This window comes from Puma concolor, chromosome A1, assembly GCF_028749965.1.
Source record: "Puma concolor isolate L17-30 chromosome A1, mPumCon1.1.hap2, whole genome shotgun sequence".
Taxonomy (NCBI): domain Eukaryota; kingdom Metazoa; phylum Chordata; class Mammalia; order Carnivora; family Felidae; genus Puma; species Puma concolor.
The window spans coordinates 82234667-82249612 of NC_141667.1; the positions used below are offsets into that span (position 1 = coordinate 82234667).

Sequence of the window (14946 nt, forward strand, 5' to 3'; positions counted from 1 at the left end):
CCTTTATTGCCTCTCCTTCTTTTTAATAACATATATTGCTTTCTCAATTATGCTTACAGTAGGAAACTTAGAAAACTATTAAAATATAAGTCCTCTTCCTGTTAACATCTCCATGTAGATTTAACACACACACACACTTATCTTACAAAATTGGGAACTTAGTATACACGTAATTTTGTAATTTTTAAAATCTACCCTATAATATATTAAGAGCACTTTCTCATGGCCAAATCAATGTTCTTTGACCTTTAAAAATTCATGCCTTCCTCCCAATTTTTCTCCCACTTAGCTGCAAGGCCTTCTCACTTCTGTTTGTTCCCACCAGGAAAGACTTTGTCCAGATAATTTCCTGTGGGCAGTATTAGGAACAATAAGCTTATAAAACATCCCTCTTTTTTCAGATTATATAAACCAATCCTAGAGCTGATCTAACATATCAGGAAACATGAAAATTAAAAACAGAATTATCTGTTTGTAGTATCCCATTATATAAATGAGAATTATATTAAAGTCATCTAATCATGTTTAGATACACACTCTTGTCCATAAATATTGGTTGTTATCTCTGATAATTTCCTCAGGATAAACACCCCTGATTGGAATTTCTGGGTCAAAGGGCATGCATGTTTTAATGATTTGGCTACATACTGACAAGTTACTATCTAGAAAGACCATATCATTTTACATTACCTTCAATACTGTGTCCAAGTGCGAGTTTCCTTACCAAAGTTACTTTTATTATCTTTTAAAATGTTTGCTATTTTAATAGGGCAAAATGGTATCTCAACTTTATATGCTTTTATTTCACTAGTGATGAAGCTCAATATCTTATATTCTTTGGCCATTTATCACCTGTGATTGCTTGTTTATGACCTTGATTTTGTTTTATGACCTTAGTTTAGAAAAGCTATTAATGCTTGGTTAGCTTGACATTTACCTTTTAATTTTACTTATATGTAATTTTTATTGCAATGAAATGAGTATATATACACCTATATTTGTCAGTATCTTTAAGACTTTTTCCTTTGCTTTCATGCTCAGAAAAATATTTACGACCTCAAATTAGATTAACATTTATTTATATGTCTTTTATTATGATTCCTTTGCCATATCTAAATTCTAAATTCCCCTGGAATTTTAGTGTATGATGTTAAAAAAGGATTTGGCATTATTTTTTTCCTCATATTGGTTACCCAATAGTAGAACTCTTAATACAGAGGAAAAAATCTAACTGTTGCACACTGTGTATCTACAGCTTTTTATCTGTCCTTGTTTCTGCTTTCTGGTGGCAAGAAAACTTTCAATATCAAGTCAGGTGCTCTGGTTGCATGATAGAGGAGGTGGTTAAATTTGCAAGTTACTGTTATCCTCCCTAATAAGAAGGTTATCATAGAAGAACATCTGTATTCTCTAGAGAAAGAACAAAGCATTCCCCTCACATCATATTCAGTAGAAGAGGTTCATAATAGCAGAAAAATAGAACACCTTGGCCTGTGCCATGGCTGGAAAAACTCTGAAGTATTTGTTCTGGAAAGTCCAATGTAGATCCAGGAGCCCTGGGGCCACCTGTGAAGTTATGGTTTCGTCGTGGTATCTCAGCAATGAGATGGCCACAGTGGCTAAGCAAGACAGGCCTAGGAAGTTTTGCATAAGAATTTACCTAGTTGGAGGGACTGGGAAGATGTCTGGTAAGGGAAGAGAAAATCCAGGGGCTCAGTCAGAAACAGGGAAACTTGAAGCTCTGGGGCCCAGGAGAAGAGCTGCATTGAGAATCTGAGTTCACTTGTAACAGGAGAGGAATGAACAGAAGGCAGAGTCTATGAACACAAGGTCAGACTCGCATCAGCAGATCCAACCCAAATTCAAGGAAAAATAATCTAAGCACTCAAAAGTTCAAGGAACACATGGCTTCAAGTTCTAGGCATATCCCTACCTTAGGCAAGTTAATCTCCAGTTGAGGGTTCAATTTACTAGCTCTAAAAGGGAAGGGTTAGATCTTTTTTTTTTTTTTTTTTTCCAAATTTCTTCCTTTTTGAAAATTGAAGGTATCATCTAACACGAATTACTGAAGTTGGTGGTGGAACATCCAGAGTCGAAGAAAATAAGGTCAAATGAAAGCAAGCTGTTTCACACAGATGGTGAAATAGGCTGATGATAGTTGTGATTTGAGAATATAAGCTGTTAGTTCCAGGAAGCTATAAAAAAAATTATCCTTAAAATTGTAAGTCTTTTCTACCCAACACTTATCAGATGCATGTAAATAGAAGTATCCAGGCCTAACCCATCCTTGTCTAGTGACCAGTATAGTAGAAACACCTATCTCAATGAACAGATGTAATATTAATTTCATGTAAGAACTGAAAATTAAAATTATAACCTCTGATTTCTAAAATTTCAAACTTTTTTCTGTGCAAGAAGAAAATGATCTAAGAATGATCTAGCCTCATTAAATTCAGTTAATTTTTAAGAGAATATTTTTAAAGCAGGAGCTTCATGGGTTGCTATGAAATAACATAAATGAGTTACCAGCAGTTGATGAACTTCACTGAAACTAGATGCAGAATTGCTTATGAGTATGTGTATGGCACTTTTCTGAAGGAATGGTTTGTGGGTTCCATGAGCTTCTCACACCGTTCATAATATAAGAGATACTAGGAATCCATGGTGCATATAATAAGAATTTAATTCCTTTCATTTTGATTCAATCGTCAATAAGATAGACATACTGTAGCTTACATTTTATATACGTCCTGACAAAGTACATGGAAATTAGTGAGACATCTGTTCTCAAATAGACAGGTTTCTGAACTCTATTCAATTGTCTACACCAAGATGATTATTTCAGAAACTCTGAATGGCAGAATTTCTTTTTTTTTAAATACGAAATTTATTGTCAAATTGGTTTCCATACAACACTCAGTGCTCATCCCAACAAGTGCCCTCCTCAATACCCATCACCCACCCTCCCCTCCCACCCCCCATAAACCCTCAGTTTGTTCTCAGTTTTTAGGAGTCCCTTATGTTTTGGCTCCCTCCCTCTCTAACCATTTTTTTTCCTTCCCCTCCCCATGGCCTTCTGCTAAGTTTCTCAGGATCCACATAGGAGTGAAAACATATGGAATCTGTCCTTCTCTGTATGGCTTATTTCACTTAGCATAACACTCTCCAGTTCCATCCACGTTGCATCCAAAAGGCCATATTTCATTCTTTCTCATTGCCACGTAGTATTCCATTGTATATATAAACCACAATTTCTTTATCCATTCGTCAGTTGATGGACATTTAGGCTCTTTCCATAATTTAGCTATTGTTGAGAGTGCTGCTATGAACATTGGGGTACAAGTGCCCCTATGCATCAGTACTCCCGTATCCCTTGGGTAAATTCCTACCAGTGCTACTGCTGGGTTATAGGGTATGCCTATTTTTACTTTTTGAGGAACCTCCACACTGTTTTCCAGAGCGGCTGCACCAGTTTGCATTCCCACCAACAGTGCAAGAGGGTTCCCATTTCTCCACATCCTCTCCAGCATCTATAGTCTCCTGATTTGTTCATTTTGGCCACTCTGACTGGCGTGATGTAGTATCTGAGTGTGGTTTTGATTTGTATTACCCTGATGAGAAGTGACATTGAGCATCTTTTCATGTGCCTGTTGGCCATCTGGATGTCTTCTTTAGAGAAGTGTCTATTCATGTTTTCTGCCCATTTCTTCACTGGATTATTTGTTTCTCGGGTGTGGAGTTTGTTGAGCTCTTTATAGATTTTGGATACTAGCTCTTTGACTGATATGTCATTTGCAAATATCTTTTCCCATTCCATTTGTTGCCTTTTAGTTTTGTTGGTTGTTTCCTTTGCTTTGCAGAAGCTTTTTATCTTCATGAGGTCCCAATAGTTCATTTTTGCTTTTAATTCCCTTGCCTTTGGAGATGTGTCAAGTAAGAAATTGCTGCGGCTGAGGTCAGAGAGGTCTTTCCCTGCTTTCTCCTCTAGGGTTTTGATGGTTTCCTGTCTCACATTCAAGTCCTTTATCCATTTTGAGTTTGTTTTTGTGAACGCTGTAAGAAAGTGGTCTAGTTTCATCCTTCTGCATGTTGCTGTCCAGTTCTCCCAGCACCATTTGTTAAAGAGACTGTCTTTTTTCCATTGGATGTTCTTTCCTGCTTTGTCAAAGATTAGTTGGCCATACGTTTGTGGGTCTAGTTCTGGGGTTTCTATTCTATTCCATTGGTCTATGTGTCTGTTTTTGTTGAATGGCAGAATTTCTAAAAGTGCCTCTAGACAATCAAGATTGGGATAAATCATTTAACCAAGGGTCACTCCTCAAGGAACAACTATGGAGAACAACTGTGGGCTAAATTTATCAAGAATAATAACCTTCAGTATTTGTCAGGTTCTTACTATGAGCTGGACACTGTGCTAACCTCTTTGTATACAATACTAATTCTAGCCCTTACAACAGCCTTCTGAAAAAGAAATTATTACTTGCATTTTATAAAAGAAGAACTTGAGGCTTAGAGAGGTTGAGAAATGTAACCAAGATCCCAAAAGCAGATTCAAATTCAGATCTGTCTGACCACAAATCCTGTGCTATCTGCTACTACATACTACACTGCCTCCCACAGGCCTGCAAGGGAGAGGAAATGTTGGATTGGCAGTCCATCAGACCCTCAAAGAAAGAGGTGTTAAGAAGATTGATGCTGATAAAGGACTGTCATAACTCATGTGCTCGTGAGTTTATCATAAAAGACTCCTTGTCACAAGAGGATTACCTATTATACTACATTAAACATTAAGCATGACATAGCTGGAATGCCAGGGAATGGGAAGAGGAGAACAGAGGAGAAAGAATAGGTATTGGCTCAAATATGTGTAGAGGAATATTTTTCTTTCCTAGAAGAGTGTTTCTTGAACAGCAGCATAATCCTTTGGGCTTTATTTAATAGGCAGATTCCCAAGTCCTAATGCCAGTGCTCAGATTCAAAAATATCTGGTATTTGACCTGGGAATCCCCATTTTTAACAAGGATCCCAGCTAGTGTTAGTGCTGGGAGTACCTTAACTAAATTTCAAGAAACAACTTCTGTAAAGAGTTACTTTACAATTGCATTTTCCTACAATCTCATCTAGGTATGGTTGTAAAGATGCTCAATAGGGTACTTAATTGGCATAGCCTCAGTTATTCTGAGGAGAGAGCAGAGGAATCAGAATAATTTTTAATAAAGAACAAAAATTCTGAAGTAAAACACTGACTCCCTTTATACCTGTGGAGGTATTAAACATCCAGATGAACTAATCTATTTTCATTAAAGGCTAGAGAAAGGGAAATAGGATTCGATTTCGATGCTGCAATGGAACTTTTGGTTAAAACACATCAAAGAAATCCTTGACTCAGTGGGTTGTGAAATGTTGGAAAGTGTCCAGGTTAGAAAATCTTTAATATCTAGGTTTACTTACATGTGATTAGAGGCTGAACCAGGTAGCCTGTAAGATTTTTCACTTTAGAATTTTGTCTCTAGATTACTTTACCTACACTAATTAGAAGCAATGCTTAATTTCAATGTTTAATTCCATACTCCTTATTTTCTATAAACATATCCTTGATTAGCAACCTAATGCAGTTTTTAAAAATTTAATTATTGTGGATGCTGTTGAGCACTAATTAACGAAGGAAGGCTGTCAGGAATGAGATGCACTATTGTTAGCAGTTTCTTTTCATTTATGAAATGCGATCACATAAATGGAGAATAACCCTTTAGGAAAACAAGCTTAATTTTCCTAACTGCATGACGGTGAAGTTCCCCTGAATCTTTTGCAAAGATTAGGTTAAAAATTTTTTAAAAATAAAGCCTGCACCTAAATAGAAAATAAATTATCTGCTACAGAAAGTCTATGCTTTATGTTTGATTTCATAACCCTGCCTTATATCTCCTTAGTACACTTCCTCACCCCAACCTCCATATACACACCTGCTCGCACTGATGGTCCAAATGAGAAATTGATGTGTTTCCCACTGACCACAAATATTAGAAGCTTTTACCTAAAACTTGCTTTCAAAAACTGGAAGGAGGGTGCTTGGATGGCTCAGTCAGTTGGGCATCCAACTCTGATATCAGCTCAGGTCATGATCTCATGGTTTGTGAGATCAAGCCTTGAGTCTGGCTCTGCACTGACAATGCAGAGCCTGTTTGGGATTTTCTTCCTCTCTCTCTCTCTCTCTGCCCCTCCCCTGGTCTATCTGTTTCTCTGTCTCAAAATAAATATATAAGCTTAAAAAAAAACTGGAAGGAAGAAAGAATTTCAATAAAATGCTTAATAGAACGGAATTGGTTCCTATACTGAGAAAATAGCCATTTCTGCTAAGATAATTAATTTTTATTAGTTAATTAGTCAATTAATATTCCTTAGTGTGGGTTGGCCAACTTGGAAACACTACCTAAATAAGGTATTTATGATACTGGGCAGATAGGAGGTATGAATAGGAAAGAATTCTGGAGATTATCATACTCAGCCCTCTCATCTTACAGATGAGTCACCTCAGGCTCAGGGAAATGAGGTGACTTGCTTGAGACAGGACAGGTCTTTTTGGTATAAAATATGGTTTGATGTGCTTTCTATTACTCCCTATTCCAACCCCATGATTTGAAAAGACTTTCAATTGTCTTAATTGGTTATATGCTTGTATGCTTTCTTCCAGTTCCTATTATTTTAGCTATGACACAGAATTAACTAGACAGTTTTTTAAATATAAATATCAAAATCATGTCCTACCCTCAGATATTTTGATTCAATAGGTTTAGGTGGAATTCAGGAATTTTCACTATTCACAAGTGTAACAGGTAACTATGATGCAAGCAGTCTGGGGCCCATAAGAATCAATGAACTGGAGTCTTTCTAAGCACTCCATCAGTCACTCACTAGAGTTAGGTGTTATGTTTGCCAGGAGCTGAGATGAGAGAGAGAACTAAGCTGCCAGGTGTCAGAATAGCAGATTAAAGCAATAAATACAAAATGAAAGAGTTAAGCCTTTAACTGCTTACTACAATGTTTTAAACAAGAGTCTAAAATCAGAAAAAAAATGCTAACTCCTCCTATTCCATTTTCCTCCATGGAAAAGTGTGCCAGTTGAATGGCAGGTAAAGTAGCACAGATATGGGGAGTCATGTCACTGTTGAGGGAGCCCAAACATAAGGCCCTGCTGGTTTTATTGACTGGGGTGGAGGTGGGGCAGGAATGAAGGCTGAGAGTATGGCACTGGGTACTGAGTCAGAATGGGCAGAAGTATCTTAAGGTGTCCTCCTTTCTCCCCATAAGGAGGCCTTGGGTAGAGTCCAGAGGTCTGAAGAAGACCTCTACCCTTGGCCTCAGATAAGGAGACCTAGGAATGAAGGCAAAAGGGGTGGTAAAGTAAATATACCTAACCAGGTAGGGGCCTGAGTCCTTGATGGCAACTCCTTTTAGAGACCACATCTAGGCTGGTGTGGGGAGGGAAGTTTCTCCATAGAGCCTGCCAGGTAGAGCCTTTGTCATGCCTCTAAAGAAACCTGAAAATCACATGTGGAATTTTAACCAAGAACCAGACTCTTCAGTGTTTAAGGATGTGTGTTGCCTCTTTCTTGTCACCAGGGGACTGTTTAACCAGTACATTTTGGGCTCTGAGGAAAAAGAGCAAATTAAGCCAGATTCCCCTGATGGTTGTTTCACAACCTAGTGCTAAGATATAAAACTTGAGGACAAAACTCTTGGGTATTTATTTATTAAATAATGCTTGATTGGCTTGATAGAAACAATGCAGGTCTCAAAGCTAAGGAAAAGCTTCAGATCCTAAAAGAATCTAATGACACAATGCCACAAGTTTAAAAATTATTAGGGCTACTTAATACTTAGGCACATTCAGTCATCCAACCAACAAATATTTAACTCAGAATATCGCCTGTGCCTGGCATTCTTCTGAATGGTATACATCAGAGAACTAGATAGATAAAAATGTCAACCCTTCCTACATAGCTATAGCAGGGGAGACAGACATTAATAATATACAAAACAAATGAATTACGCAGTATGTTAGAAGAGTACTATTAAAGGGGGGGGGGAAGAAGGATAAGGGAGTTCAGGAGCATGTGAGGAGAATTGAAATTTTAAATAGAAAGATCTGGGAAGGCTGCATCTTTATTATAATAGATCCAAAAATCCCAAGTATCTCTGATGTATCTTTATATTGCTGATAAATTAATCTTATCAAGACTTCTAATTATGCCGTTTCCTTGCTCAAAAATCCTTGATTCCCGGTTGCCCAAGGGATAAAGCATAAGCTCCTTTTCCTGGCATCCAAGGTCCTCACCATCCAGCTTAGTACCCTATCACCTCTTCCCTGCTCCAGAAAACCAACACCTCACTGTATTCTGGTCACATCCTATACTTTCACCCTTGTAGGTTTTGTTCTGTTGCCTCATCCCTTTTCTATCTCTTCACTTCTTGACATTCTACCCAAACTTCAAAGTTCAGATAAAATATTTCCTCCTAGCAAAGCTTTCCTAGATCTTTCCATCCCCAGAGCTCTTCCTTCTCTAAATTCCTATAACACATGATGCCATGAATAAAGTATTCAACAGGTACATTACAGTTATAGAAAAGCTTAGTTCTTTTGCTGGATTGTGTACTTAAAGATAAGAATCACCTCCTTTGATATCTCCACAGTATTCAGCATAGTGTCTTGCAAGAGTGATGTCAAGTAGCTAAGAGTTTGACAATTTGTTTTAAATTTTAATTCCAGTGTAGTTAACATACAGTGTTAGATGAGTTCCAGGTGTAAAATATAGTGAATCAACAAACCCATATTCGACTCAGTGCTCATCAAGATAAGCGTATTCTTAACATTGATATATAAAGAAAAGAGGCAAGATATTTAAGACTATGGAGCCAAGCTATGTCTTTAAAATCTGAGTCTTCCTAAGAAGGAAGTCAAAGCCTCATCTTTGAATGCATAATGTGGAAAGTGCCAAGGCTGTGAATAGACAGCAGAAAACAGAGACACAAAGGAAGTTTTGTCATTTAAAATTTTTGTTCCAGTAAAAATCGGGGACAAAATTACATATTTCTACAATATTGAAACCCAAATTTTACTTATAATAGGAGCTTAATTTATATGGTATGGAGAGAAACTTTCAGTACTGTATTTTAAATTCCCAATGAAAAGATACACCAAAAGAAATACAACAATAAAAGTATAGTTGCAAAAAGGACTTCATTATCTATAAATAGAAGATGCTTGTTTTTACTTTTTTTACTTGTTTTACTTACAAGTAAAACAAGAAGATACTTGTTTTACTTTTTCAAGGATACATCATTTTTTGTCCCTGAAAAATATTTTGGGTCATTTCCCCTCCAGTCCAAATCTTACATGGCGAGACATGCAGCACTTGGTTGTCTGGACCTCTGAGTATGACCCACTGGCCAATAACCCTGGATGGAAAAAGAATGGAGCAGGCTTGATGGTGAATAGTCGATTTGGATTTGGGTTGCTAAATGCCAAAGCTCTGGTGGATTTAGCTGATCCCAGGACCTGGACCAGTGTGCCTGAGAAGAAAGAGTGTGTTGTAAAGGACAATGAATTTGAGCCCAGGTAAGTATCTGCAGGAATTTTAAACAAATGTGTGCCCATGGCACTATTTGATTATGATGTTTGTCACTCTGCCTAATTTTTTTCTCACCTACCCTCTGAAGTAGATGGAGAGAGCATTTGACATAGTTCCCTGTGGGCCCATGGGAATCATCGAAAGATCGGAAATCTGCAAGTCAACTTAGCATTTTCCTTTCCTAGCCTATCTATATTCATTGTTTTATATATCACTAAGAAAACTCATTGCCAATTAAACTATTACTAGCTATTAGTTTTAAGATTAATCCCAAAGTCAAAGATGTTAAAGTATTTTTTTAAAATGTATCTTAGAATTGATTATATGTAATACTTACCAACCAATATTATCCAAAACCCATTTCCAGAAGAGCCTCTCTTCACGCTATAGTCCTATGTGATTCATGATTTTTTTTTTTCCATGAATGATCGTTTACCATGCTGCTTTTACATAAGAACACATCCAGCCTACCAGATCTGGCCAGAGAAGCAGAATCTGGTATAACTATTTTGTTGATTCTTTCAAGGAAACCATGATTATATTAAAGATCAGCTCATTGGGGTGGCTGGGTAGCTCAGTCAGTTAAGCATCTGACTTGAGCCCAGGTCATGATCTCACCGGCTGTGAGTTCGAGTCCCACACCAGGTGAGTTCTAGCCCCACTTCCGGGTGAGCTTGAGCCCTGCTTCAGGCTCCGTGTAAGCCTGTGTGGGATTCTCTCTCTTTCCCTCTCTCTCTGCCCTTCACTCACTCGTGCTCTCTCAAAAATGAACTTTAAAAAATAAGTAAATCATACATTTCAAAACTAAAAAAAAAAGACCCACTCACAGAAAAAAATCTCAGAGTGGGAGCCTTGGGGAACATTCATTATGGAGATAATATCATTTCTTAAGAGGGCCCATTTCAGTAATGGACCACTTTTTGATGGGTCCAAGGCAAACCTGCCTAAATTCTATTCCACAGCAAATAGCACTATATTCTTGTATCTCTGTTCCTCACCAAATTTTTTCTTTTCTTTTCTATTTTGTTTTATTGTAGTAAGAACTCTTACCATGAGACCTACCCTCTTTAACTTTTAAGTATACAATACATTATTGTTGATTCTAAGTACAATTGTTGCACAACTGATCTCTAGAACTTATGCATCTTGTGTAACTTACATGCCCATTGATTAGCAACTCCATTTTCCCCTAGCCCCAGGCAACCACAATTCCACTTTTTGAATCTATGAATTTGACTATTTTAGATACTTCATTTAAGTAGAATTTTATGCAGTATTTCTCTGTGACTTGTTTATTTTGCTTACCATAATATCTTCAGTGCTTATCCATATTGTTGCATATAGCAGAATATCTTTTCTTTTTAAAGATTATATGTGTTTTACCACATTTTATTTAACCTTCCATCTGTTGATAGACATCTAGGTTGTTTCCACATCTTGGTTATTAGGAATAGTGCTAAAAAGAACATGAGATCTCTTCAAGATCCTGTTTTCAGTTATTTTGGATAAATATCCAGAAGTGGGATTGCTGGATCATTTGATAGTTCTATTTTTAATGTTTTGAGAAAACTTTATGCTGTTTTCCATAGTGACTGCACCATTTGTATTCCCACCAATATGCAAGGGTTCACATTTCTCCACACCTTCTTCAATACTTGTTGTCTTTTGCTTTTTTGTTAACAGCCATCCTGACAGGTGTCTGGATTTGCATTTTCCTGATGATTAGCAAAGGTGAAGTTTTTTTCATATGCCTGCTGGTCATTTATAGGTCTTTTTCGAAAAATATCTATATAAATACTTGGTTCACTTTTTAATCAGGTTATTAATTATTATTATTATTTTTTGGTTATTGAGCTGTAGGAGTTTCCTTATATTTTTATAGGTTAACCCTTTATCAGATATACGGTTTGCAATATCTTCTCCCATTTTTTTAGGTTGTATTTTCATTTCGTTGATGGTTCCCTTTGCTATGCGGAAGATTTTTAGCTTGATGTATTCCCACTTGCTTACTTTTGTTTTGGTTGCCTGTGCTTTAGGTGTCATAACCATTAAATCACTGCCAAGACCAATGTCATGAAGTTTCTTCCTATGTTTTCTTCCAGACTTACGTCTTATGGTGTTTACTCCATTTGGAGTTGATTTTTGTGTATAATGTTAGATTTGGGTCCAATTTTATTACTTTGTCTATGGATATCCAGTTCTCCCAGCACACTTTGCTGAACAGACTGCTCTTTCCCCATTGACTATTCTTGGCATCCTTGTTGAAGATCAGTTGACCACATAATCTTGGGTTTATTTCTAAGTTCTCTATTCTGTTATACTGGTCTATATGTCTGTCTTTATGCCAGTACCATACTATTTTCATTACTATAGTTTTGAAATATATTTTGAAATGAAGAAATGGAATGCCTTAAGCTTTGTTCTTTCTCAGGGTTACTTTAGCTATTTGTGGTCTTTTATGATGCATAAAAATTGTAGAATTTTTTTACATTTCTGTAAAAACCTTACCATTTTCTACACATTATTTCTAGCTACTCCTGAATTTTGTTCTACTCATAACAGGGAGAGACAACAAGCTTAGCTGAGTATCTAGTCAAGACTGATGTGTATGTATTTGCATAAAATACAAAGAAGAAGAGATGTACTTTATCCAGTGATTTTGTTCAAAATGTATTTAGAGCCCTGAAAGGTAATGGAGAAGTTATCATTGAAATTCCAACAAGAGCTTGTGAAGAACAAGAAAATGCCATCAAGTCCCTGGAACATGTGCAATTTGAAGCAACTATTGAATATTCCCGAAGAGGAGACCTTCATGTTACACTCACTTCTGCTGCTGGTAAACTTTTTAAAAACTTCAAAAATTTATTCTAAATCATTTAGTTAAATTTTAAAGAGTATATTGAATGATTTTAAATCAATGATTTTTTATAGGGCTGAGTTTCCCAATAGATGTTTTCAGGACTTAAGAAAATATGCTTATTTTTTAATTTTTTTGGCATCAGAACTCTGCCAACTCATTCCTACTGGTTCTTAGATAAGCAGAGAATGAGGTCTATTCAAATAATACCAATTAATAAAACTTTATGGAGTTACACATTTTCAAACTGTGCTCATTTTCCCAGGTCACTGATCTATCCTTCATTTCTCTTAGGCAACATATTAGTGAAAGTTACTCTGATAATTAATAAAGCTGACAAATATATCAGACACATATAAGGCATCAACCAAAAAACTAGGACTTGTGACCCATGAAAGAATATTGAGAAGACTAACAAATATTCCATGATGGCATTGCAAAGGCCATATGATAGAATGTACAGGCAATTACCCTTTCCTGAGAAAGTACTAACTCAGATGAGATCATGGATAGGGAAGAGGTTGTAAACCATAAACTTTAATCCAACCAGGAAATGCTATCCTAATACTCTTTCATTTTTTAGTAGGATTCACTAGACTAAATTCAATTTCTATAGGTGAGTTATGAGGAAAGATGAGCTCCCTCTGTCATCTCCTTCCAGGATATAAACTTCTTAGAGGTTTGGACTATAGACACTGTTGATTTGGAGTCATGCTTTCTAGCTATCTTGGAGTTGGCCTGAATATGAGTGGAATGCTTTCTCATTGATGGCCCTACAGATCACTTGACCCTTTCAACTAGATCTACAGAGAACTTGGATTTGAAATTTTAGAGTTAAATCCCACTACTAGTTTTTAGATGACAAGACATTATGAAATTAATATAGCTTTATTTTTTTATGCCTACACTAGATTATAGGCACAGGCACCAAATAAATTTCCAAGACTTCCTCTTAAATTTCAAAATGATAGTTCCACTAAAATGTATTTTAGGTCTCTGAATCCATAATTTGTAAATGTAGTTCTATGAGTTCTCCTTATTCAAAAAAAAAAAAAAAAACAACTTAATCAATATACTCATTATTATTTTACCAAAATATTTACTGAGAACTTATTATATGCCAGGCAATATGCTAATTTCTATGGGTAAAAACATTTTTTTTTATAATGTTTCTATCCTGATCTTATACAAAAAAGGGAAAATTAGGAGGGCAACTCTCTCCCAGTTTTCATTTTCATTTATTAGTTGCTAAAGTGTATCCTACTCTCAGTACATTTAGAACATTCATTAATTTGTATTTGTCCCTTGAAAATAGGCACCAGCACTGTACTGTTGGCTGAAAGAGAACGGGATACATCTCCTAATGGTTTCAAGAATTGGGACTTCATGTCTGTTCACACATGGGGAGAGAATCCCATAGGCACCTGGACCTTGAGAATTACGGATATGGTAAGTATGAAAGAAAAGATATAGAAACACAGGCTCACTTTTAAACATTTTCAAGTACTTTTAAGATTGGTATCATCATTAATCAAGGTCCTAAGGCATTCAAGTCACTCTCTAGTAAAAGTAAGGAAAAGGTGTAATGTTTCAACCCCTGCCCACTTGGCTTTATAGACTGACTGACTAAATAAATAATTAAATAAATAAGCCATACCATAATAAAGAAAAAAAAAAGATGTATTAATAATGTTACATACTACGTGACAAATCCAAGTGTTCCAATGTCAGAATGCCGCCAGCCATATGACCTACTCAGACACCAGAATTACCTCTATTTACAAAGACAGTTAAATGCTAAACCAGCCTTGCTATGACATTCTGCTGGGGTCACATGAAGAAACTCTTACCACTTCTTACTATAGTGGCTATTGACTTGTTACACAAGAAATCTTATTTAATATGACTTTTTTGTTTTGTTTTTCTTCAGTTATGAAACAAACTGAAAAGCATTTCTCACTTCTCTTTCACTCTGTTTACTAACACTCTTTGATATCTTTCTAAAATTGTAACTCATGATAACAAAAATAGAGTAAGGAGTGTCTGAGCAAAAAGCTAAATACAGCTGAATTATCTACTTTTGCATCATTTCTCCAGCATTTTCTACAGGTTGAGCACATATACAAACAGTGTTTCAGGTCTGAGTTCTCCCAAGATAGAACTGTTCAGCAGCATCGGATTCCAAAGTCTAGATAACTCTTTTAAAAGAAATTATTTTAAATTCCTAAGGATTTCCATTAAATTAATACAAATTCTATAGTCATTGTTACATTTTTCTCTCTGAGAATAGCTTTCCCCTACAGACTGCAAAAATTATGATTTAGAACCAGAATCTGTAAAAATTCCTGCTCTCATAGGGAGAGCAAGAAAATGTTCTTAGGAAGTAGTTCTATTCTTGAACTTGTCCTCTGTTCTTTAACTCAATTTCATCTTTAAAAAACTAAGAAAAATCTGTTTACC

General features: G+C 36.1%; 1 protein-coding gene across 1 annotated transcript in view; it reads left to right on the forward strand.

Annotated features, from left to right (window-relative positions):
• Window positions 1–14946, forward strand: part of PCSK1 (proprotein convertase subtilisin/kexin type 1) — a 43874-nt gene that overhangs the window by 22974 nt on the left and 5954 nt on the right. The window contains exons 10-12 of the mRNA XM_025923656.2: window positions 9383–9616; window positions 12308–12465; window positions 13802–13935. Of these exons, the coding sequence (XP_025779441.1) occupies window positions 9383–9616; window positions 12308–12465; window positions 13802–13935 (526 nt within the window). The remainder of the gene's footprint in view (window positions 1–9382; window positions 9617–12307; window positions 12466–13801; window positions 13936–14946) is intronic.